The sequence below is a fragment of the Oncorhynchus masou genome, chromosome 13 (assembly GCF_036934945.1).
Source record: "Oncorhynchus masou masou isolate Uvic2021 chromosome 13, UVic_Omas_1.1, whole genome shotgun sequence".
In the NCBI taxonomy this organism is placed as follows: domain Eukaryota; kingdom Metazoa; phylum Chordata; class Actinopteri; order Salmoniformes; family Salmonidae; genus Oncorhynchus; species Oncorhynchus masou.
The window spans coordinates 77,307,926-77,333,432 of NC_088224.1; the positions used below are offsets into that span (position 1 = coordinate 77,307,926).

The 25,507-nt window shown below is 48.3% G+C and overlaps 2 protein-coding genes across 6 annotated transcripts in view; both read right to left on the minus strand.

Annotated features, from left to right (window-relative positions):
- Positions 1 to 5,685: 5,685 nt before the first annotated feature.
- Positions 5,686 to 7,702, minus strand: LOC135553098 (potassium voltage-gated channel subfamily E member 4-like). The gene is made up of 2 exons (XM_064985194.1): positions 7,629 to 7,702; positions 5,686 to 7,482 (listed from the first exon to the last, which is right to left on the minus strand). Exons 1-2 carry the CDS (start codon positions 7,649 to 7,651, stop codon positions 6,912 to 6,914), a joined length of 594 nt encoding a protein of 197 aa, XP_064841266.1. The 5' UTR covers positions 7,652 to 7,702; the 3' UTR covers positions 5,686 to 6,911.
- A 634-nt stretch (positions 7,703 to 8,336) lies between these two features.
- LOC135553099 (fatty acid CoA ligase Acsl3-like) overlaps positions 8,337 to 25,507 on the minus strand; it is a 47,969-nt gene continuing 30,798 nt past the window's right edge. For all 5 annotated transcript variants that reach the window (XM_064985199.1, XM_064985195.1, XM_064985198.1 and 2 more), the window contains 5 exons: positions 14,630 to 14,704; positions 13,032 to 13,220; positions 12,237 to 12,351; positions 11,997 to 12,154; positions 8,337 to 11,798 (listed from right to left, as the gene is read on the minus strand). In XM_064985199.1, the coding sequence (XP_064841271.1) occupies positions 11,641 to 11,798; positions 11,997 to 12,154; positions 12,237 to 12,351; positions 13,032 to 13,220; positions 14,630 to 14,704 (695 nt within the window). In that variant the 3' untranslated portion in view covers positions 8,337 to 11,640. The remainder of the gene's footprint in view (positions 11,799 to 11,996; positions 12,155 to 12,236; positions 12,352 to 13,031; positions 13,221 to 14,629; positions 14,705 to 25,507) is intronic.

Sequence of the window (25,507 nt, forward strand, 5' to 3'; positions counted from 1 at the left end):
TCTTTCCACAGGGTCATGCAGTGAGACTTGAGCCCCACCCTCTTCAACATACAGTATATGAATTGGCAAGGCCACTAGAACAGTTTGCAGCACCTGTTCTTACCCTACTAGAATCTGAAGTCAAATGTCTACTGTGCTGATGATCTGGTGCTTCTGACCAACCAAGGAGGGCCTACAGCAGCACCTAGATCTTCTGCACAGATTGTCAGACCTGGGCCCTGACAGTAAATCTCAGTAAGACAATAATAATGGTGTTCCAAAAAAGGTACAGTTCTCAGGATCACAAATACAAATTCCATCTAGACACCGTTGCCCAAGAGCACACAAAAAATACATACCTCGGCCTAAACATCAGCACCACAGGTAACTTCCACAAAGCTGTGAACGATCTGAGAGACAAGGCAAGAAGGGCCTTTTATGCCATCGAAAGGAACATCAAATTCGACATCCCATTTAGGATCTGGCAAAAAAAATAATACTTGAATCAGTTATAGAACCCATTGCCCTTTATGGTTGTGAGGTCTGGGGTCCGCTCACCAACCAACAATTCACAAAATGGGATAAACGCCAAGACTCTGCATGCAGAATTCAGCTAAAATATCCTCCGTGTACAACATAAAACACCAAATCATGCATGCAGAGCAGAATTAGGCCAATACACACTGATTATCAAAATCCAGAAAAGAGCCGTCAAATTCTACAATCACCTGAAAGGAAGCGGTTGTCTAACCTTCCATAACAAATCTATCACCTACAGAGAGATGAACCTGGAGAAGAGCCCCCTAAGCAAGCTGGTCCTGGGGCTCTGTTCACAAACAGACCCCACGGAGCCCCAGGACAGCAACACAATTAGACCCAACCAAATCATGAGAAGACAGATATAATAACTTGACCCATTGGATAGAATTTGCCAAGAGACTAAGCAAACTGGAATGCTATTTGCCCCTTAACAGAGTACACAGTGGTAGGAAGCTTTTTTTTAAGGAAAGCTTTGACTATGTACAGACTCAGTGAGCATAGCCTTGCTATTGAGTGAGGCCGCCACAGGCATAGGTGGCTCTCGAGAAAACAGGCTGTGCACACTGCCCACAAAATAAGGTGGAAATTCATCTGCACTTCCTAACCGCCTGCCGTATGTATGTACGAACACCGACACAGTACCGTGTGGCCCAAACACTCACACGGAAAACAAACACCCACAAACCAAAAGTGAAACCCAGGCTACCTAAGTATGATTCTCAATCAGAGACAACTAAGGACACCTGCCTCTGATTGAGAACCATACTAGGCCAAACACAAAAACCAACATAGAAAAACAAACATAGACTGCCCACCCCAACTCACGCCCTGACCAGACTAAAACAAAGAATAAAATAACAGAACTATGGTCAGAACGTGACAATATGGACATAATATGACATTTGAAATGTATATTCCTTTGAATCTTGTGAGTATAATGTTTACTGAACATTTTTTTACTTATGTTTATTATATTTGGCAATGTAAATATATGCTTTGGCAATGTAAACATTTGTTTCCCATGCCAATAAATCCCTTTGAATTGAACTGAAAGAAGGAGTGGAAGGATCGACAATGCTAGGTCAGAATGACTCATTTAAAACTTAATTTATTCTGCAAATGTGGGCAGAGCGCAGGGCGCAGGAGGACGTAGGTAGGACTCAAAATCCTCAGCTCCCAGTGGTGGAGGAGGCTATTTAGACACATCCTGTTGTATCATGCTGCTACGCATGGTCTCTCTCTCGCTCTCTTGCTCGCTCTGTGTGTGTGTGTCACTATTTCTCTCTCCCTCTCTCTTTTCCTCTTTCTCTTTATTTTTTTGTCTCTTTTTATCTTTTTCTCACTGGCTCTCACTTTTAATTTCACCACTGCAGCTTCTAGTTCCACCTCGATGGTTCTTTCTTTCACTTTCACTCTTCTTGTCCCTTATTAAAAAGACATGAGCCCAAACATTCCTACAGCTGTAGTTCTACTTTATGCTCCACACTGATGTGTCTACGCTATCAATAATTAGGAATGGTTAATTTGTGGAATAGCATTAGGTAGACAACAGCATTAACCCTGCCTCAACTTCCTTGTGTATAATGTATGAATTTTACCCAAAATGTAACTATTCCACATTCATAATTCAGTTACGTTTAAGGAGCTCAGGAAATAGGATTTAGTACGCCTCAACTAGTTTTTGTGATTGTATATATGTCAACTTAACCTGAGAGAGAGAGAGGGAGGGGAGTAAGAGGGGAGAAAGAAAGAGAAAGAGAGTGAGAGGGGGAAAATGGGGAGAGGGAGAGAGAAAAAGAGAGAGAGAGAGAGGGGGGAAATGGGGAGAGGGAGAGAGAAAGAGAGAGAGAGAGAGGGGGAAATGGGGAGAGGGAGAGAGAAAAAAAGAGAGAGAGAGAGGGGGGAAATGGAGAGAGGGGGGAGAGAGGGGGGGGGGAGATAAAGAGAGGGAGAGAAGGGGGAAATGGAGAGAGGGGTGAGAGAAAGAAGGGGGCAGAGAGAGGGAGAGAGATAGAGAGAGAAAGGAAACATATATAACATATACTTGATATATGTCGGATGTGGCAGGGCCTGCAAACCATTACAAACTCCAAAGGGAAGCACAGCCGAGAGCTACCCAGTGACACGAGCCTACCGGACGGGCTAAACTATTTCTATGCTCGCTTCGAGGCAAATAACACTGAAACATGCATGAGAGCACCAGCTGTACCGGGAGACTGATCACAACATTCACAAGGCCGCAGGGCCAGACGGATTACCAGGACGAGTACTGAGAGCATGCGCTGACCAACTAGCAAGTGTCTTTACTAACATTTGCAACCTCTCCCTGTCCTAGTCTGTAATACCAAACATGTTTTAAGCAGACTACCATAGTGCCTGTGCCCGAGAACACTAAGGTAACTTGCCTAATTGACTACCGACCCAAAGCACTCACGTCTGTAGCCATGAAGTGCTTTGAAAGGCTGGTCATGGCTCACATCAACACCATCACCCCAGAAACCCTAGACCCACTCCAAATTGAATACCGCCCCAACAGATTGACAGATGATGCAGTTTCTATTGCACTCCACACTGCCCTTTCCCATCTGGACAAAAGGAACACCTATGTGAGAATGCTATTCATTGACTACAGCTCAGCGTTCAACACCATAGTGTCCTCAAAGCTCATCAATAAGCTAAGGACCCTGGGACTTAACACCTCCCTCTGCAACTGGATCCTGGACTTCCTGAAGGGCCACCCCCCAGATGGTAAGGGTAGGTAACAACACATCTGCCACGCTGATCCTCAACACAGGGGCCCCTCAGGGGTGCATGCTCAGCCCCCTCCTGTACTGCCTGTTCACTCATGACTGCACGGCCAGGCACGACTCCAACACCATCATTCAATTTGCCGATGACACAACAGTGGTAGGCCTGATCACCGACAACAACGAGACAGCCTATAGGGAGGAGGTAAGAGACCTGACCGCGTGGTGCCAGGACAACAACAGGAAAAAGTGGACTGAGCATGCCCCCATTCCCATTGACGGGGCTGCAGTGGAGCAGGTTGAGAGCTTCAGGCTCCTTGGTGTCAACATCACCAACAAACTAACATGGTCCAAGCACACTATGACAGTAGTAAAGTGGGCATGACAAATCCTATTCCCCCTCAGGAGACTGAAAAGATTTGGCATGGGTCCTCCAGATCCTCAAAAGGTTCTACAGCTGCCCCATCGAGAGCATCCTGACTGGTTGCATCACTGTCTTGTATGGTAACTGCTTGGCCCTGACCGCAAGGCATTACAGATGGTAGTGCGAACGGCCCAGTATATCACTGGGGCCAAGCTTCCTCCCATCCAGGACCTCTATACCAGGCGGTGTCAGAGGAAGGACCTAAAAATTGTCAAAGGCTACAACCACCCTCGTCATAGAATGTTCTCTCTGCTACCACATGGCAAGCGGTACCGGAGCGCCAAGTCTAGGTCCAAGAGGCATCTAAACAGCTTCTACCCCCAAGCCATAAGACTCCTGAACATCTAGTCAAAGGGCTACCCAGACTATTTGCACCGCCCTCCCAGTCCTCCCTTCTCCAAACCACTGCCACTCTCTGTTGTCATCTATGCATAGTAACTTTAATTAACTCTACCTACATGTATATACTACCTCAAATAACCAGTGCCCCCGCACATTGACTCCGTACCGGCACCCGCCTGTATATTTTGTTATTTTTTATGGCTGCTCTTTAATTGCTTGTTACTTTCATCTCTTATTCTTATCCGTATTTTTGAAACTGCACTGTTGGTTAGGGGCTCGTAAGTAAGCATTTCACTGTAAGGTTGTATTCAGTGGGAGGCCCCGGTGCACAACTGAGCAAGAGGACAAGTACATTAAAGTGTCTAGTTTGCGAAACAGACGCCTCACAAGTCTTCAACTGGCAGTTGTATTGCTTCTTTAATCAGCACAACAGTTTTCCAGCTGTGCTAACATAATTGCAAAAGGGTTTTCTAATGAACAATTAGCCTTTTAAAATGATAAACTTGTATTAGCTAACACAACGTGCCATTGGAACACAGGAGTGATGGTTGCTGATAATGGGTCTCTGTGCACCTATGTAGATATTCCATAAAGAATCTGCTGTTTCCAGCTACAATAGTCATTTTCAACATTAAAACCTCTAGTGACTCCCCATCCCGGGTCCGGGAGCGTAATCATCGACTGACACTAATTAGCATAACGCAACGGACATAAATATTACTAGAAAATATTCCTATTCATGAAAATCACAAGTGAAATATACTGAGACACAGTATAGTGCTTGTCTCCAAAAGCACTCACAAACTTCTACAGATGCACAATCGAGAGCATCCTGGCGGGCTGTATCACCGCCTGGTACGGCAACTGCTCCGCCCACAACCGTAAGGCTCTCCAGAGGGTAGTGAGGTCTGCAAAACGCATAACCGGGGGCAAACTACCTGCCCTCCAGGTCACCTACACCACCCGATGTTACAGGAAGGCCACAAAGATCATCAAGGACAACAACCACCCGAGCCACTGCCTGTTCACCCCGCTATCATCCAGAAGGCGAGGTCAGTACAGGTGCATCAAAGCTGGGACCGAGAGACTGAAAAACAGCTTCTATCTCAAGGCCATCAGACTGTTAAACAGCAACCACTAACATTGAGTGGCTGCTGCCAACACACTGACTCAACTCCAGCCACTTTAATAATGGGAATTGATGGGAAATTATTTAAAATATATCACTAGCCACTTTAAACAATGCTACCTAATATAATGTTTACATAACCTACATTATTCATCTCATATGTATACGTATATACTGTACTCTATATCATCTACTGCATCTTTATGTAATGCATGTATCACTAGCCACTTTAACTATGCCAATTTGTTTACATACTCATCTCATATGTATATACTGTACTCGATACCATCTACTGTATCCTGCCTATGCTGCTCTGTACCATCACTCATTCATATATCTTTATGTACATATTCTTTATACCCTTACACTTGTGTGTATAAGACAGTAGTTTTGGAATTGTTAGTTAGATTACTTGTTGGTTATTACTGCATTGACGGAACTAGAAGCACAAGCATTTCACTACACTCACATTAACATCTGCTAACCATGTGTACGTGACAAATAAAATTCGATTTGATTTAAACTTCTGACTTCAACTACATATATTTATTTTTCATTTGGTACTTTAACTATTTGCACATCATTACAACACTGTATATAGACATAATATGACATTTGAAATGTATTTTTATTTTGGAACTTGTGTAATGTTTACTGTTAATTTTGTTTATTGTTCATTACATTCTAATTAGCATCATAAAACACATTCCTTTTCTTTCACACTATTGGTTTGGCATACCTCACTATTGGTTTGGCATACCTCACTTTGGTTTGGCATGTTGTCAATGGAGTGAGTTGTGAGCATTATGGTCTGTAGCAGGGCTGATATGGTATGGTGTGTGGGTAGGAGCCTGGAGGGGGATGGGCTGTAGTAGCGTTGTCGTCATAGCGATTGGGAGAAATCCCAGCATTCTTCATGCTCGTTTCCCAGGATTCCTATCACATGGGAAGATCTCCAGTGGGTGGGATGGTTTGGCCTAATCTTACCGTATGATGACTTTTCAGATATAGGATGCTGTTTCGAATCTCCGAGCCAACTAGGTGAAAGATCTGGCAATGTGCCCTTGAGCAAGGTACTTAACCCTGTTTTCTCCTTTAAGTGGCTCTGGATAAGAGTGTCTGCTAATTGTGCTAAATTATGTAATTGTAAATAATTCAAAATAAATAATCAGCTAACTGCCTGAAAAAAATTGCTTCTTATTTTATAAATTAGAATGTCAACACTTCAGAACAAATAAGACAATGCAAGGACAGTAAACCCTATGTTGTGTTACTTCTACTGAAATGACTGGTGTTCCCCAGCAACAGGTGGGGTAAAACTACTGCAGCACTGCCCCCTTTTGGAGAAAACTAGATATTGCAACAAAGTTTTTTCAAAATAAAAACATGTATTTCCCAAGAAGAGTAAAGAAGAACCATATCTCTTAAACAGATCATTATTTTTCAACTGTTTTTTTTCTTCTTCAATTTACACAACAACCTCAAGTAAACCTACATAGACATTATGAACACTGCACAGTGAAATCATTGGGCTACATCTTAAGAGGATTTCGTTACAGAAAATATATTTCAAGTCGGTTCCAGGTACGTTTCAATACTCAGAACCGGATGGTTAGAGAGCAATTGTTCCATATGTCAAGCTAAACTTTACCAGTCTTTAACTTCTCCACGTATTTCCTATATGACGGAGAGGGATGGAAAGTCTGCAGTTTTTTGCGTTTATTTCCCCTCTGATCATCTGTTCTGAGCGTCACAGTTCCTCTCTGAGTATCTGTATCTCTGTGGAGTCGTCGCTGTTGTCAGTAGAACTGCCCTTCAGGGTCTCGTCCGGTCCCTCCGCGGTCCCGCTGTCCGACTCCTCCTCGATGGCAAAGCGCGCGTCGGCCGAGGAGCACAGTGAACTGACACTGGTTTGTTCAATGGAGAACAGGGCGCAGGCCAGAGGGGAGCTCAGGACCCTTCCTTCATTGACATCCTGGCTCCCCGCGGAGAAGGGAAGCGATACCTGGAAGGAGGTCATGGTGATGCTGTGTTTCTTTTTCAGCGCGCCCCATTCCCGCTGCTCCTCCTCGTGCACCAGGCGCGTAAAAACGTTCGACCTTCTCTTCTCCCGCCTTTTGGAGCGAACATAGCCCAGCATTATACCAACGAGGAAGACTCCATAGAAGGAGATTACTATGAAAATGTACACGTATGCGTTGCCATTGCTTTTGTCGGTTTGGGAAGCATCATTAGCCCTCTGCAGGGGAAGAACTTGGTGCGTTGTGAAGTTGTGTGACTTCTCCATCCTCAGTGGAGTTTGAGGTGGAATGAAAAGTTTCCTGTAAAAATAGATACATTACAGAGGTTATGATATTGTTTCTTTACCCACACTTTTACAAATGATATCCAAATGAAACTTGTATGAGACATAACTTAGTTAACAATGGCCTATTGTTACTAATGATACACTACTTATCCAACTTACCGAGCAACAGAACGGTGGAACATGTGAACCCAGCAGTGTGATCCGTGTCCTCGTGGGAGTGTGCGCCTATCGAATGTAACAGGATATCCAAGTGCGTGGGAATATTTATATGGCGTCCTTGAGACGTCACCAATCACGTGAGTGGACTATGGTCGAGAGGCAAGTTTTGGCCCAGTGTCAAATTACGGAGTGGACGCAAATTTCAGAGTGGCCTCTGCCCAGACAAAATTGTGACAAACTATGGTTATCAGATTTTGAAACCCTATGTTCCAATTCTGTTAAATGACTAAACAAAATACGTTGATTCTTAGTGGGCTATTACTACACATTCACCTACATGTTAAATGTTCATATTACAGAAAATTAAACAGAATTTAACCACTTAATTAAGCAACACATTGTCTTGGATAGTGCAAAAGGGAAGGGTTTGGAAATGTTTGCCTCAAATTACTAGGCAATGACAAATGATGATGGTAGGCACAATTGTTTAATTTGATTAGCCTGGTCCCCTTTGAGCTTATTGGATAAATGAAGTTCAAAGAGTTGGTTCTTACAGCTCAAACAGAACTTTCTCACGCAGTCATCATCATCATAACCACCTAACGTGTGTCACCAATCACTGCTTTATTATGGGTCTAATTGTAATGGACGACATAATGGACAACAGCTGAATTTCTCAATTTGCACTCAAATAATGCAGGACAGCTCTGATAGACCAAACACAATCTTTATTTATTTCTTCATGTAATCAATTCCAAGGCAAATTACTTATAAATACAATTGATGCACTTATGTTACAAGGCAGATTCCCCAGACAAACAGGGAGAGGATTTCCAAAACGGGTCTATATTATAAAGCTTCAATAGATTTAACATATTCATTTTTGAGTGATCACTGCACCTCATATACTGTGGGTACAGTATACAGGAAAACATCCGAAATGCATGTTATTCTGGGTTACAGTAACACATACTGTCAAGAAACTATATATTTCATTACTGTGTACAGCATTGTTATTAAAATATTTCCTATATGTAGTTATCCACTTGAAATCACAAGAAAAGGCAACAGGTGTCATGTGTGGAATGATGTTCTACAGAGCAATGTTTGTGCCATTTAGGTACGAGAGAGCGCACGCGAGTGCACACACACACACACACACACACACACACACACACACACACACACACACACACACACACACACACACACACACACACACACACACACACACACACACAAATAAATGCTGAAGCTGTGCTCTTAACTAAAATCTTTAAATTCTCAAATGTTGTACGGAAGTGTTTTGCGTGCATCTCTTCTTGCCGTCGGCCAAGTAATCCCACCTTAGTTTGGTCCAGATGTTATATTATCATATGGCATACTGTTTACTCCAAGCATGGCAGTGGTTCTAGAACGACAGCATTTACATTAGCGAATGTGTGGTTCACGTAAGTGCACACCTATAACAGAGTACAAATATGTTTTCTACCACTGAAAGAAAATGGTATTCACCAATCTACATATTTCTTACAAACATTATGAGTTTATGACAAGAGTATTATTAATTGGCATTATCATAAATAATAACAATTGTATTAATGACAGAAATGGCAAGGGAATAGTTCTGAAATACATACACCACATGGGCAAAAGTATGTTGTCACCCCTTCAAATTAGTGGATTCGGCTATTTCAGCCACATATATATATTCAATTATAAAATTGAGCACACAGCCATGCAATCTCCATAAACAAACATTGGCAGTAGAATGGCCCAGCTCGGTGATTTTCAACGTGGCACCGTGATAGGTATGCCACCTTTCCAACAAGTCAGTTCGTCAAATATCTGGCCTGCTAGAGTTGCCAATGGTGGAGGAGGAATAATGGTCTGGGGCTGTTTTTCATGGTTCGGGTTAGGCCCCTTAGTTCCAGTGAAGGGAAATCTTTACGCGACAGCATACAATGACATTCTAGACCATTCTGTGGTTACAATTTTGTGGCAACAGTTTGGGGACGGCCCTTTCCTATTTCAGCATGACAATGCCCCCGTGCACAAGGCGAGGTCCATACAGAAATGGTTTGTCAAGAATGGAGTGGAAGAACTTGAATGGCCTGCACAGAGCCCATTGAACACCATTGTGGTGAATTGGTATGCCGACTACTAGCTAGGCCTAATCGCCCAACATCAGTTCCGACCTCAGTAATGCTCTTGTGGCTGAATGGAAGTCCGAGCATTAATGTTCCAACATCTAGTGGAAAGCCTTCCAGCAAAGGGGGCGACCAACTCCATTTTAATGCCCATGATTTTGGAAAGAGATGTTCGACGAGCAGGTGTCCACATACTTTTGTCCACGTCGTGTATATTCACCTCAAAAGTTTTTTTTTTCCTAGGTGCAGAGACTCAACATTTCCCTGCCCTAGCCACAACACACATTTCCCCATGGGCACAAGTCATTGTCTTAGCCTCTCGGAACCTTCTGTTGACTTTGTGCCTGTAGGATCAGATCGGCAGATGGGAATCTAATAGAAATCACAGTGCTAAAGCCTCACTAAGCAGGAGAATCAGGATCAACTAAACAGAACAACCACAACAAAAAGAAACGACGACAGCTAGTTGCTTCCTGCCCTGCAGGAAATAAGACTAGTCTCCGGGCAGAACTAGGTTCTGAAATAAACCAGAGAATAAGCAACTGAAAAACCTGGCTTCAGGAACAGGGCTGAGAAATAGCCAACGAGGAGCCCTGGATTTGGAACTTGTAGAGAGAATCAGCCAATGAGGACTCTAGACTAATGTGGACAGAATCACAGAATTAAAGGAGAAAAACAAATAATTAAATAACAGCTATTAATTGCAATGTTAATGGTACTTACACTCGACAGGCTCTCATGGCTTAGCATTCCTGACACCCTCAGACAGAAGGGCATTGGTGTTAAAACAACGTTTTCCAACCAACCTGAGCTTGTGCTTCAATAACGGTGAACAACACTCACTAGTCATTTAGCAGACGATTTTATCCAGAGCGACTTAGTAGTAGTGAGTGCATACATTTTCATTGGTACTGGTCCACCGTTGGAATCAAACCCACAATCCAGGCATATGCCATGCTGTACCAACTGAGCCACATGGGACCACGACCAGACATGAGCTCAACAGGCAATGGAAAATGTGCTGTTTCTCCTCCAGTTCTTGTCCTTGTCGCGCGCACACACACAGAGAGAGAGAGATCAACAGGCAACATGACCTTATCTGTCCTGTTTCACAACTCACATCTGGAGGAAAACCATCTCCAAAGAGGGCAAGAAGTGGAATGAACATGGGCAAGAAGTGGAATGAACATGGGCAAGAAGTGGAATGAACATGGGCAAGAAGTGGAATGAACATGGGCAAGAAGTGGAATGAACATGGGCAAGAAGTGGAATGAACATGGAGATATTAGGGTGTTCCAACAACACTCTTTACTTACTCTCTCCTAACTAATCCTTCTCTCTAACAGTCTTCAGTGCTTTATTTATTGTCTATTGATTCACATTTTTAAGCAAAGCCATTTAATCGAATGAAGGAACAGTAGAAATATTGCAACACAGCCTCCTCTCTTTGATATCGCTATTTCTCTCCCTCTATCTTTCTCAATCTGTTTCTCTAATTTCTCTCCCTCTATCTTTCTCAATCTGTTTCTCTATTTCTCTCCCTCTATCTTTCTCAATCTGTTTCTCTATTTCTCTCCCTCTATCTTTCTCAATCTGTTTCTCTATTTCTCTCCCTCTATCTTTCTCAATCTGTTTCTCTATTTCTCTCCCTCTATCTTTCTCAATCTGTTTCTCTATTTCTCTCCCTCTATCTTTCTTTCTATCTTTTTTGGTCTCATTAGAACAAAGTAGATTCAAGTAAATTGAGTGCTTCTGGAGGCTCGTCCGGGATGGGGGTCTGGTGGGGATAGGAGGATGGAGCTAAAAGCTTGGAGGCTTGAGGCAGATGCTGGATCTGTGCATGGAGAGGTTCTGGTCTGGTCCTACTTCCCGCCGTACATTCTCTCGATGTCGTCCTGGTACTTACTCTTCAGCTGCTGGCGTTTGAGCTTGAAGGCGTCGGTCACCAGGCCCGTCTCGGGGGTCCAGGGGTCGGGGCTCAGACGGATCTTACGGGGGATCTCAAACCGCTCCAGCTGGGCTGCACAGGCAGACAAGAAGAAGAAGAAATGCATCACAACTCCCGTCAGAGGTGGAACCGAAGAAATCACCAAAAGGAATGGATGACAAAAGTAGAGCTTCAAACGGACTTTAACGTGTATCTACTACGACCACTTCCGTCTACTGCATAACCGCCCTCTCCTCTCTCTCCAAGGTGTGATGACCTTTGACCTCTCACCTGATAGGGCAGCCTCAGTGATCACCTGCAGGACCACTCCCTCCATGGCAGCATTGTTACACAGCTCCTCCCACGAGCCCCGGATACAATACTGCTCCGCTAGTGACAGCAGGTGCTTCTGATTGGGCACCACAAAGCCAATCACGTACATCTCTTCACTGAAGAGAGATAACAGTTAAGAAGACACAACCATTTCTCTGTTGTTTTTTTACATAGACTGATTCATATACACACACACACCTGTTGGCGTAGGCACAGATGTTGTCTATAAGGGGGCAGTTCTTCAGCATGGCCTCCACCTTCCCCAGAGACACATACTCTCCTGCCTGGAGCTTAACCAGGTCCTTCTTCCGATCTGTAGACACAGGGACACACTGTCACACTGTATGTGTGTGTTTGTGGGGGAGGGGGGATAAAAAGCACATTTTCCATTGCACAGCAAATCTTTACAGACAGATATAGACAACAGAGAGCATTAGGATTTCTGTCAGTCTAAAGTAAACACGACTCAAGATGAATTCTCAGAAGTGAGGTGGAATTGAGAAATAGTTGTTCTTGGGAGCTGTCCTGCTAGACTGATAGATGTACGTAGGGGCATAGGTTATTTAGATGGGTTTCAGTGGTTTTGGCATGACGTTGATGCGGTGTGCTGACGTAGGTGGTACCAGGGAGGGTTTTTTACATGCTCCTGTATATGGACATCAGAGGAGGCTGGTGGGAGGAGCTAGAGGAGGACGGGCTTATTATAATGGCTGGAATGGAATCAATGGAATGGTGCCAAACACATCAAACACAACGTGTTTGCCTCCGTTGCATTGATTCCATTCCAGCCATTACAATGAGCCCATCCTCGTATAGCTCCTCCCACCAGCCTCCTGTGATGGACATGCCCAAAAGTAAATGTTTATCTTAGCAAATATGAACTTGGGTGCATAACCATGGTGAAGGGGAACACTTTGGAATAGAGAAGATGTCTCTTTATTCAGAAAGCGAGAATGAGGACATTCAGTGAGAGGTGTTAGCCCTGCTCCTCACCAATGATCTTGAGGCATCCATCAGGATGGACCTCTCCTATGTCTCCCGTACAGAACCAGCGCTGGCCGTTGTCGTCCACAAAGAAGTCCTGGTTCTTGGCCTCATTCTTGTAGTAACCCATGGTTACGTTGGGCCCGCCAATCAGGATCTCACCTTGTGGGTTGGGTGTGTCTGTGCTGTGGTAGCCACCTGGAGGACAGAGCAGGGGAGGAAATAAAGACCAGTAGACATCAGCAGAGTAGACGGACACAGAAATATAGAGAGTAGAGTGTACTGTTAATACAGAAGAAACACAGAGTGGATAAAATACAGACAGCATGTCCTATTTCTGAGGTCCAAACTAGGATAGAATAAACTCCATTAGATAAAACGATTAGCACAGAATAGACCATGTACAGTCGCTTCAGAAAGTATTCACACCTTTGACTTATTCCACATTTTGTTGTGTTACAGTGTGAATTTGGATTTAAAAGAATAAAATAGACATTGTGTCACTGACCTACACACAATACTCCATAATGTCAACAGTTACAAATTAATTAAAAATGAAAAGCTGAAATGTCTTGAGTCAATAAGTATTCAACCCCTTTGTCATTGAAAGCCTAAAAAAGTTATGGAGTAAAAATGTGCATAACAAGTCACATAATGAGTTGCACGGACTCTCTGTGTGCAATAATAGTGTTTAACATAATTTTTGAAAGACTACCTCTCTGTATGCATTCTGTTTGCAAAAAGGCACTTAAGTAATAATGTGGCAAAGACATTATGTTTGGGGCAAATCCAACACAACACAACACAACACTGAGTACCACTATTCATATTTTCAAGCATGGTGGTGGCTGCATCATGTTATGGGTATGCTTGTCATTGGCAAGGACTAGGGAGTTTTTTTGGATAGAAATAAATGGAATAGCGCAAGCACAGGCAAAATCCTTGAGGAAAACCTGGTTCAGTCTGCTTTCAGACAGACACTGGAAGAGAAATTCACATTTTAGCAGGACAATAACCTAAAACACAAGGCCAAATATACACTGGAGTTGCTTACCAAGACAACATTGAATGTTCCTGAGTGGCCTAGTTAGTTTTTGACTTAAGTCTATGGCAAGACTTGAAAATGGCTCTATAGCAATTATCAACAATCACATTTTTTGTACAATCCAGGTGTACAAAGTTCTTAGAGACTTATGCAGAAAGGTGATTATAACATGTATTGACTCAGGGGTTTGAATATCTATGTAATTAAAATTCCACTTTGACATTGGAGTATTTTGCATAGATCGTTGACAAACAATGACAAATACATTTTAATCTCACCTTGTAAGTGAAGGGGTGTGAATAATTTCTGAAGGCACTGTATGATGGAAAACTATACAGAGGAAAGAGTTGTGTTCTGAATGACTTCCTTACAAGGTCATGGTGCAGTTGAAATATGAAAGAGGGATTTTTCCCCTAAAACGCTGTCCATCTCTCACACTGACTAGGGCGTGTGTGTAAATAACGTGGGATGGATCCGTAAACTATATGACATTGTTTTCATAAGTGTGTGTGTGGATAAAGAGACCCAGGTGTCCTCCTCCCTGTCTTTCTGTGTCACTCACCCTCCACCCAATCCTTGAGCTTGATTTCAGAACAAATGAGCGGTCCTCCAACTCGCCCTGTGCTGTAGTCCCACACTGGAAAGCAGACACACGCACACGCACAAAAACGCACACACATCATCATCCCAAGCTGCAGTGACTGACAAATGTATAATACACAGTTGCACTGTTATGCTGAATGCTCCCCATCTGTTACCGTGGTAACCTAACCAAACCATAGTAGCCCTGCCAGGGCCCTGCACTCTCTCCTATCTCTAAGGGATGACAACACGGAACTAATAGTTATGCAATGGATCACTGCTGACTGCAGTTTTTACTGCATTGGGGAGAAATAATGGATATTTCCATGACGTTCAGAACTCTGCTCTCCAATTTACTCTCTCTTCATCCCATCCCTCTGTGTCCACTACAGTCTCTCCTCCCCCTACCCTATCCCTCTGTATCCACTACAGTCTCTCCTCTCCCCTACCCCATCCCTCTGTATCCACTACAGTCTCTCCTCCCCCTACCCCATCCCTCTGTATCCACTACAGTCTCTCCTCCCTCCTACCCCGTCCCTCTGTATCCACTACAGTCTCTCCTGCCCCTACCCCATCCCTCTATATCCACTACAGTCTCTCCTCCCCCTACCCCATCCCTCTGTATCCACTACAGTCTCTCCTCCCCCTACCCCATCCCTCTGTATCCACTACAGTCTCTCCTCCCCCTACCCCATCCCTCTGTATCCACTACAGTCTCTCCTCCCTCCTACCCCATCCCTCTGTATCCACTACAGTCTCTCCTCCCTCCTACCCCATCCCTCTGTATCCACTACAGTCTCTCCTCCCCCTACCCCATCCCTCTGTATCCACTACAGTCTCTCCTCCCCCTACCCCATCCCTCTGTGTCCACTACAGTCTCTCCTCCCTCCTACCCCATCCCTCTGTATCCACTACAGTCTCTCCTACCCCCCCCTACCCCATCCCTCTGTATCCACTACAGTCTCTCCTCCCCCTACCCCATCCCTCTATATCCACTACAGTCTCTCCTCCCCCTACCCCATCCCTCTGTATCCACTACAGTCTCTCCTCCCCCTACCCCATCCCTCTGTATCCACTACAGTCTCTCCTCCCCCTACCCCATCCCTCTGTATCCACTACAGTCTCTCCTCCCTCCTACCCCATCCCTCTGTATCCACTACAGTCTCTCCTCCCCCTACCCCATCCCTCTGTATCCACTACAGTCTCTCCTCCCCCTACCCCATCCCTCTGTATCCACTACAGTCTCTCCTCCCCCTACCCCATCCCTCTGTATCCACTACAGTCTCTCCTCTCCTACCCCATCCCTCTGTATCCACTACAGTCTCTCCTCCCCCTACCCTATCCCTCTGTCTCCACTACAGTCTCTCCTCCCCCTACCCCATCTCTCTGTGTCCACTACAGTCTCTCCTCCCCCTACCCTATCCCTCTGTGTCCACTACAGTCTCTCCTCCCCCTACCCCATCCCTCTGTATCCACTACAGTCTCTCCTCCCACTACCCCATCCCTCTATATCCACTACAGTCTCTCCTCCCTCCTACCCCATCCCTCTATATCCACTAAGTCTCCTCCCCTACCCCATCCCTCTGTATCCACTACAGTCTCTCCTCCACCTACCCCATCCCTCTGTATCCACTACAGTCTCTCCTCCACCTACCCTATCCCTCTATATCCACTACAGTCTCTCCTCCCTCCTACCCCATCCCTCTATATCCACTACAGTCTCTCCTCCCTCCTACTCCATCCCTCTGTATCCACTACAGTCTCTCCTCCCCTACCCTATCCCTCTATATCCACTACAGTCTCTCCTCCCTCCTACCCCATCCCTCTATATCCACTACAGTCTCTCCTCCCCCTACCCTATCCCTCTGTGTCCACTACAGTCTCTCCTCCCCCTACCCCATCCCTCTGTGTCCACTACAGTCTCTCCTCCCCCTACCCTATCCCTCTGTGTCCACTACAGTCTCTCCTCCCCCTACCCCATCCCTCTGTATCCACTACAGTCTCTCCTCCCCCTACCCCATCCCTCTGTATCCACTACAGTCTCTCCTCCCCCTACCCCATCCCTCTGTATCCACTACAGTCTCTCCTCCCCCTACCCCATCCCTCTGTATCCACTACAGTCTCTCCTCCCCTCCTACCCCATCCCTCTGTATCCACTACAGTCTCTCCTCCCGCTACCCCATCCCTCTATATCCACTACAGTCTCTCCTCCCCCTACCCCACATCTCTGTATCCACTACAGTCTCTCCTCCCCCTACCCCATCCCTCTGTATCCACTACAGTCTCTCCTCCCCCTACCCCATCCCTCTGTATCCACTACAGTCTCTCCTCCCCCTACCCCATCCCTCTGTATCCACTACAGTCTCTCCTCCCCCTACCCCATCCCTCTGTATCCACTACAGTCTCTCCTCCCTCCTACCCCATCCCTCTGTATCCACTACAGTCTCTCCTCCCTCCTACCCCATCCCTCTGTATCCACTACAGTCTCTCCTCCCCCTACCCCATCCCTCTGTATCTACTACAGTCTCTCCTCCCTCCTACCCCATCCCTCTGTATCCACTACAGTCTCTCCTCCCCCTACCCCATCCCTCTGTATCCACTACAGTCTCTCCTCCCTCATACCCCATCCCTCTGTATCCACTACAGTCTCTCCTCCCTCCTACCCCATCCCTCTGTATCCACTACAGTCTCTCCTCCCCCTACCCTATCCCTCTGTACCCACTACAGTCTCTCCTCCCTCCTACCCCATCCCTCTATATCCACTACAGTCTCTCCTCCCTCCTACCCTATCCCTCTGTATCCACTACAGTCTCTCCTCCCTCCTACCCCATCCCTCTGTATCCACTACAGTCTCTCCCTCCCCCTACCCCATCCCTCTATATCCACTACAGTCTCTCCTCCCCCTACCCCATCCCTCTATATCCACTACAGTCTCTCCTCCCTCCTACCCCATCCCTCTATATCCACTACAGTCTCTCCTCCCCCTACCCCATCCCTCTGTATCCACTACAGTCTCTCCTCCACCTACCCCATCCCTCTGTATCCACTACAGTCTCTCCTCCCCCTACCCCATCCCTCTATATCCACTACAGTCTCTCCTCCCTCCTACCCCATCCCTCTATATCCACTACAGTCTCTCCTCCCCCTACCCCATCCCTCTGTATCCACTACAGTCTCTCCTCCCTCCTACCCCATCCCTCTGTATCCACTACAGTCTCTCCTCCCTCCTACCATATCCCTCTGTATCTACTACAGTCTCTCCTCCCCCCTACCCCATCCCTCTATATCCACTACAGTCTCTCCTCCCTCCTACCCCATCCCTCTGTATCTACTACAGTCTCTCCTCCCCCTACCCCATCCCTCTGTATCCACTACAGTCTCTCCTCCCTCCTACCCCATCCCTCTGTATCCACTACAGTCTCTCCTCCCCCTACCCCATCCCTCTGTATCCACTACAGTTACATTTACATTACATTTAAGTCATTTAGCAGACCTCTTATCCACTACAAAGTGAATCTTCTGACATCCAGTGGAACAGCCACTTTACAATAGTGCATCTAAATCATTTAAGGGGGGGGTGAGAAGGATTACTTATCCTCTGTATGTAGTGGATATAGATATACAGTCTCTCCTCCCCCTACCCCATCCCTCTATATCCACTACAGTCTCTCCTCCCCTACTACAGTCTCTCCTCCCTACCCCATCCCTCTGTATCCACTACAGTCTCTCCTCCCTCCCTACCCCATCCCTCTGTATCCACTACAGTCTCTCCTCCCTCCTACCCCATCCCTCTGTATCCACTACAGTCTCTCCTCCCCCTACCCCATCCCTCTGTATCCACTACAGTCTCTCCTCCCTCCTACCCCATCCCTCTGTATCCACTACAGTCTCTCCTCCCTCCTACCCCATCCCTCTGTATCCACTACAGTCTCTCCTCCCTCCTACCCCATCCCTCTGTATCCACTACAGTCTCTCCTCCCTCCTACCCCATCCCTCTGTATCCACTACAGTCTCTCCTCCCTCCTACCCCATCCCTCTGTATCCACTACAGTCTCTCCTCCCTCCTACCCCATCCCTCTGTATCCACTACAGTCTCTCCTCCCTCCTACCCCATCCCTCTGTATCCACTACAGTCTCTCCTCCCTCCTACCCCATCCCTCTGTATCCACTACAGTCTCTCCTCCCTCCTACCCCATCCCTCTGTATCCACTACAGTCTCTCCTCCCCCTACCCCATCCCTCTGTATCCACTACAGTCTCTCCTCCCCCTACCCCATCCCTCTGTATCCACTACAGTCTCTCCTCCCCCTACCCCATCCCTCTGTATCCACTACAGTCTCTCCTCCCTCCTACCCCATCCCTCTGTATCCACTACAGTCTCTCCTCCCTCCTACCCCATCCCTCTGTATCCACTACAGTCTCTCCTCCCTCCTACCCCATCCCTCTGTATCCACTACAGTCTCTCCTCCCCCCTACCCCATCCCTCTGTATCCACTACAGTCTCTCCTCCCCCTACCCCATCCCTCTATATCCACTACAGTCTCTCCTCCCTCCTACCCCATCCCTCTGTATCCACTACAGTCTCTCCTCCCCCCTACCCCATCCCTCTGTATCCACTACAGTCTCTCCTCCCCCTACCCCATCCCTCTGTATCCACTCCAGTCTCTCCTCCCTCCTACCCATCCCTCTATATCCACTACAGTCTCTCCTCCCCCTACCCCATCCCTCTATATCCACTACAGTCTCTCCTCCCTCCTACCCTATCCCTCTGTATCCACTACAGTCTCTCCTCCCTCCTACCCCATCCCTCTGTATCCACTACAGTCTCTCCTCCCTCCTACCCCATCCCTCTGTATCCACTACAGTCTCTCCTCCCTCCTACCCCATCCCTCTGTATCCACTACAGTCTCTCCTCCCTCCTACCCCATCCCTCTGTATCCACTACAGTCTCTCCTCCCTCCTACCCCATCCCTCTGTATCCACTACAGTCTCTCCTCCCCCTACCCCATCCCTCTGTATCCACTACAGTCTACCCCATCCTCCACCCTCCTACCCCATCTCTCTGTGTCCACTACAGTCTCTCCTCCCCCTACCCTATCCCTCTGTGTCCACTACAGTCTCTCCTCCCCCTACCCCATCCCTCTGTATCCACTACAGTCTCTCCTCCCCCCCTACCCTATCCCTCTGTGTCCACTACAGTCTCTCCTCCCCCTACCCCATCCCTCTGTATCCACTACAGTCTCTCCTCCCACTACCCCATCCCTCTATATCCACTACAGTCTCTCCTCCCTCCTACCCCATCCCTCTATATCCACTACAGTCTCTCCTCCACCTACCCCATCCCTCTGTATCCACTACAGTCTCTCCTCCACCTACCCTATCCCTCTATATCCACTACAGTCTCTCCTCCCTCCTACCCCATCCCTCTATATCCACTACAGTCTCTCCTCCCTCCTACTCCATCCCTCTGTATCCACTACAGTCTCTCCTCCCCCTACCCTATCCCTCTATATCCACTACAGTCTCTCCTCCCTCCTACCCCATCCCTCTATATCCACTACAGTCTCTCCTCCCCCTACCCTATCCCTCTGTGTCCACTACAGTCTCTCCTCCCCCTACCCCATCTCTCTGTATCCACTACAGTCTCTCCTCCCCCTACCCTATCCCTCTGTATCCACTACAGTCTCTCCTCCCCCTACCCCATCCCTCTGTATCCACTACAGTCTCTCCTCCCCCTACCCCATCCCTCTGTATCCACTACAGTCTCTCCTCCCTCCTACCCCATCCCTCTATATCCACTACAGTCTCTCCTCCCCCTACCCTATCCCTCTGTGTCCACTACAGTCTCTCCTCCCCCTACCCTATCCCTCTGTGTCCACTACAGTCTCTCCTCCCCCTACCCCATCCCTCTGTATCCACTACAGTCTCTCCTCCCCCTACCCCATCCCTCTGTATCCACTACAGTCTCTCCTCCCTCCTACCCCATCCCTCTGTATCCACTACAGTCTCTCCTCCCCCTACCCCATCCCTCTATATCCACTACAGTCTCTCCTCCCCCTACCCCACATCTCTGTATCCACTACAGTCTCTCCTCCCCCTACCCCATCCCTCTGTATCCACTACAGTCTCTCCTCCCCCTACCCCATCCCTCTGTATCCACTACAGTCTCTCCTCCCCCTACCCCATCCCTCTGTATCCACTACAGTCTCTCCTCCCCCTACCCCATCCCTCTGTATCCACTACAGTCTCTCCTCCCCCTACCCCATCCCTCTGTATCCACTACAGTCTCTCCTCCCTCCTACCCCATCCCTCTGTATCCACTACAGTCTCTCCTCCCCCTACCCCATCCCTCTGTATCTACTACAGTCTCTCCTCCCTCCTACCCCATCCCTCTGTATCCACTACAGTCTCTCCTCCCTCATACCCCATCCCTCTGTATCCACTACAGTCTCTCCTCCCTCCTACCCCATCCCTCTGTATCCACTACAGTCTCTCCTCCCCCTACCCTATCCCTCTGTACCCACTACAGTCTCTCCTCCCTCCTACCCCATCCCTCTATATCCACTACAGTCTCTCCTCCCTCCTACCCTATCCCTCTGTATCCACTACAGTCTCTCCTCCCTCCTACCCCATCCCTCTGTATCCACTACAGTCTCTGCTCCCCCTACCCCATCCCTCTATATCCACTACAGTCTCTCCTCCCCCTACCCCATCCCTCTATATCCACTACAGTCTCTCCTCCCTCCTACCCCATCCCTCTATATCCACTACAGTCTCTCCCCCTACCCCATCCTCTGTATCCACTACAGTCTCTCCTCCCCCTACCCCATCCCTCTGTATCCACTACAGTCTCTGCTCCCCCTACCCCATCCCTCTATATCCACTACAGTCTCTCCTCCCTCCTACCCCATCCCTCTATATCCACTACAGTCTCTCCTCCCCCTACCCCATCCCTCTGTATCCACTACAGTCTCTCCTCCCCCTACCCCATCCCTCTGTATCCACTACAGTCTCTCCTCCCTCCTACCCCATCCCTCTGTATCCACTACAGTCTCTCCTCCCTCCTACCATATCCCTCTGTATCCACTACAGTCTCTCCTCCCTCCCCTACCCCATCCCTCTATATCCACTACAGTCTCTCCTCCCTCCTACCCCATCCCTCTGTATCCACTACAGTCTCTCCTCCCTCCCCCTACCCTACCCCATCCCTCTGTATCCACTACAGTCTCTCCTCCCCCTACCCCATCCCTCTGTATCCACAGTTACATTTCTCTCCTCCCCCTACAAATTGGTGAATTCACCTTCTGACATCCAGTGGAACAGCCACTTTACTAGTGCATCTAAATCATTTAAGGGGGGTGAGAAGGATTACTTATCCTAGGTATTCCTACAGTCTCTCCTCCCCCCTACCCCATCCCTCTATATCCACTACAGTCTCTCCTCCCCCTACCCCATCCCTCTGTATCCACTACAGTCTCTCCTCCCCCTACCCCATCCCTCTGTATCCACTACAGTCTCTCCTCCCTCCTACCCCATCCCTCTGTATCCACTACAGTCTCTCCTCCCCCTACCCCATCCCTCTGTATCCACTACAGTCTCTCCTCCCCCTACCCCATCCCTCTGTATCCACTACAGTCTCTCCTCCCTCCTACCCCATCCCTCTGTATCCACTACAGTCTCTCCTCCCCCCCTACCCCATCCCTCTGTATCCACTACAGTCTCTCCTCCCTCCTACCCCATCCCTCTGTATCCACTACAGTCTCTCCTCCCTCCTACCCCATCCCTCTGTATCCACTACAGTCTCTCCTCCCTCCTACCCCATCCCTCTGTATCCACTACAGTCTCTCCTCCCTCCTACCCCATCCCTCTGTATCCACTACAGTCTCTCCTCCCCCTACCCCATCCCTCTGTATCCACTACAGTCTCTCCTCCCCCTACCCCATCCCTCTGTATCCACTACAGTCTCTCCTCCCCCTACCCCATCCCTCTGTATCCACTACAGTCTCTCCTCCCTCCTACCCCATCCCTCTGTATCCACTACAGTCTCTCCTCCCTCCTACCCCATCCCTCTGTATCCACTACAGTCTCTCCTCCCTCCTACCCCATCCCTCTGTATCCACTACAGTCTCTCCTCCCCCTACCCCATCCCTCTGTATCCACTACAGTCTCTCCTCCCCCTACCCCATCCCTCTGTATCCACTACAGTCTCTCCTCCCCCTACCCCATCCCTCTATATCCACTACAGTCTCTCCTCCCCCTACCCCATCCCTCTGTGTCCACTACAGTCTCTCCTCCCTCCTACCCCATCCCTCTGTGTCCACTACAGTCTCTCCTCCCCCTACCCCATCCCTCTATATCCACTACAGTCTCTCCTCCCTCCTACCCCATCCCTCTGTATCTACTACAGTCTCTCCTCCCCCTACCCCATCCCTCTGTATCCACTACAGTCTCTCCTCCCCCTACCCCATCCCTCTGTATCCACTACAGTTACATTTACATTACATTTAAGTCATTTAGCAGACGCTCTTATCCAGAGCGACTTACAAATTGGTGAATTCACCTTCTGACATCCAGTGGAACAGCCACTTTACAATAGTGCATCTAAATCATTTAAGGGGGGGGGTGAGAAGGATTACTTATCCTAGGTATTCCTTGAAGAGGGGGTAGGGGGAGGAGAGACTGTAGTGGATATAGATATACAGTCTCTCCTCCCCCTACCCCATCCCTCTATATCCACTACAGTCTCTCCTCCCCCCTACCCCATCCCTCTGTATCCACTACAGTCTCTCCTCCCCCTACCCCATCCCTCTGTATCCACTACAGTCTCTCCTCCCTCCTACCCCATCCCTCTGTATCCACTACAGTCTCTCCTCCCCTACCCCTCCCTCTGTATCCACTACCCCATCCCTCTGTATCCACTACAGTCTCTCCTCCCTCCTACCCCATCCCTCTGTATCCACTACAGTCTCTCCTCCCTCCTACCCCATCCCTCTGTATCCACTACAGTCTCTCCTCCCTCCTACCCCATCCCTCTGTATCCACTACAGTCTCTCCTCCCTCCTACCCCATCCCTCTGTATCCACTACAGTCTCTCCTCCCTCCTACCCCATCCCTCTGTATCCACTACAGTCTCTCCTCCCTCCTACCCCATCCCTCTGTATCCACTACAGTCTCTCCTCCCCCCTACCCCATCCCTCTGTATCCACTACAGTCTCTCCTCCCCCTACCCCATCCCTCTGTATCCACTACAGTCTCTCCTCCCCCTACCCCATCCCTCTGTATCCACTACAGTCTCTCCTCCCTCCTACCCCATCCCTCTGTATCCACTACAGTCTCTCCTCCCCCCCTACCCCATCCCTCTGTATCCACTACAGTCTCTCCTCCCTCCTACCCCATCCCTCTGTATCCACTACAGTCTCTCCTCCCCCTACCCCATCCCACTGTATCCACTACAGTCTCTCCAACCCCATCCCTCTATCCCCCATCCCTCTATATCCACTACAGTCTCTCCTCCCCCTACCCCATCCCTCTGTATCCACTACAGTCTCTCCTCCCTCCTACCCCATCCCTCTGTGTCCACTACAGTCTCTCCTCCCCCTACCCCATCCCTCTGTATCCACTACAGTCTCTCCTCCCCCTACCCCATCCCTCTGTATCCACTACAGTCTCTCCTCCCTCCTACCCCATCCCTCTATATCCACTACAGTCTCTCCTCCCCCTACCCATCCCTCTATATCCACTACAGTCTCTCCTCCCTCCTACCCCATCCCTCTGTATCCACTACAGTCTCTCCTCCCTCCTACCCCATCCCTCTGTATCCACTACAGTCTCTCCTCCCACCTACCCCATCCCTCTATATCCACTACATTCTCTCCTCCCCTATCCCATCCCTCTGTATCCACTACAGTCTCTCCTCCCTCCTACCCTACAGTCTCTCCTCCCCCTACCCCATCCCTCTGTATCCACTACAGTCTCTCCTCCCTCCTACCCCATCCCTCTGTATCCACTACAGTCTCTCCTCCCCCTACCCCATCCCTCTGTATCCACTACAGTCTCTCCTCTCCCCTACCCTATCCCTCTGTATCCACTACAGTCTCTCCTCCCCCTACCCCATCCCTCTATATCCACTACAGTCTCTCCTCCCTCCTACCCTACCCCTCTGTATCCACTCAGTCTCTCCTCCCCCTACCCTATCCCTCTGTATCCACTACAGTCTCTCCTCCCCCTACCCTATCCCTCTGTATCCACTACAGTCTCTCCTCCCCCTACCCTATCCCTCTGTATCCACTACAGTCTCTCCTCCCTCCTACCCCATCCCTCTGTATCCACTACAGTCTCTCCTCCCCCTACCCCATCCCTCTGTATCCACTACAGTCTCTCCTCCCCCTACCCCATCCCTCTGTATCCACTACAGTCTCTCCTCCCTCCTACCCCATCCCTCTGTATCCACTACAGTCTCTCCTCCCCCTACCCCATCCCTCTGTATCCACTACAGTCTCTCCTCCCTCCTACCCCATCCCTCTGTATCCACTACAGTCTCTCCTCCCTCCTACCCCATCCCTCTGTATCCACTACAGTCTCTCCTCCCTCCTACCCCATCCCTCTGTATCCACTACAGTCTCTCCTCCTCCTACCCAATCCTTCTGTATCCACTACAGTCTCTCCTCCCTCCTACCCCATCCCTCTGTATCCACTACAGTCTCTCCTCCCCCTACCCCATCCCTCTGTATCCACTACAGTCTCTCCTCCCCCTACCCCATCCCTCTGTATCCACTACAGTCTCTCCTCCCCCTACCCCATCCCTCTGTATCCACTACAGTCTCTCCTCCCTCCTACCCCATCCCTCTGTATCCACTACA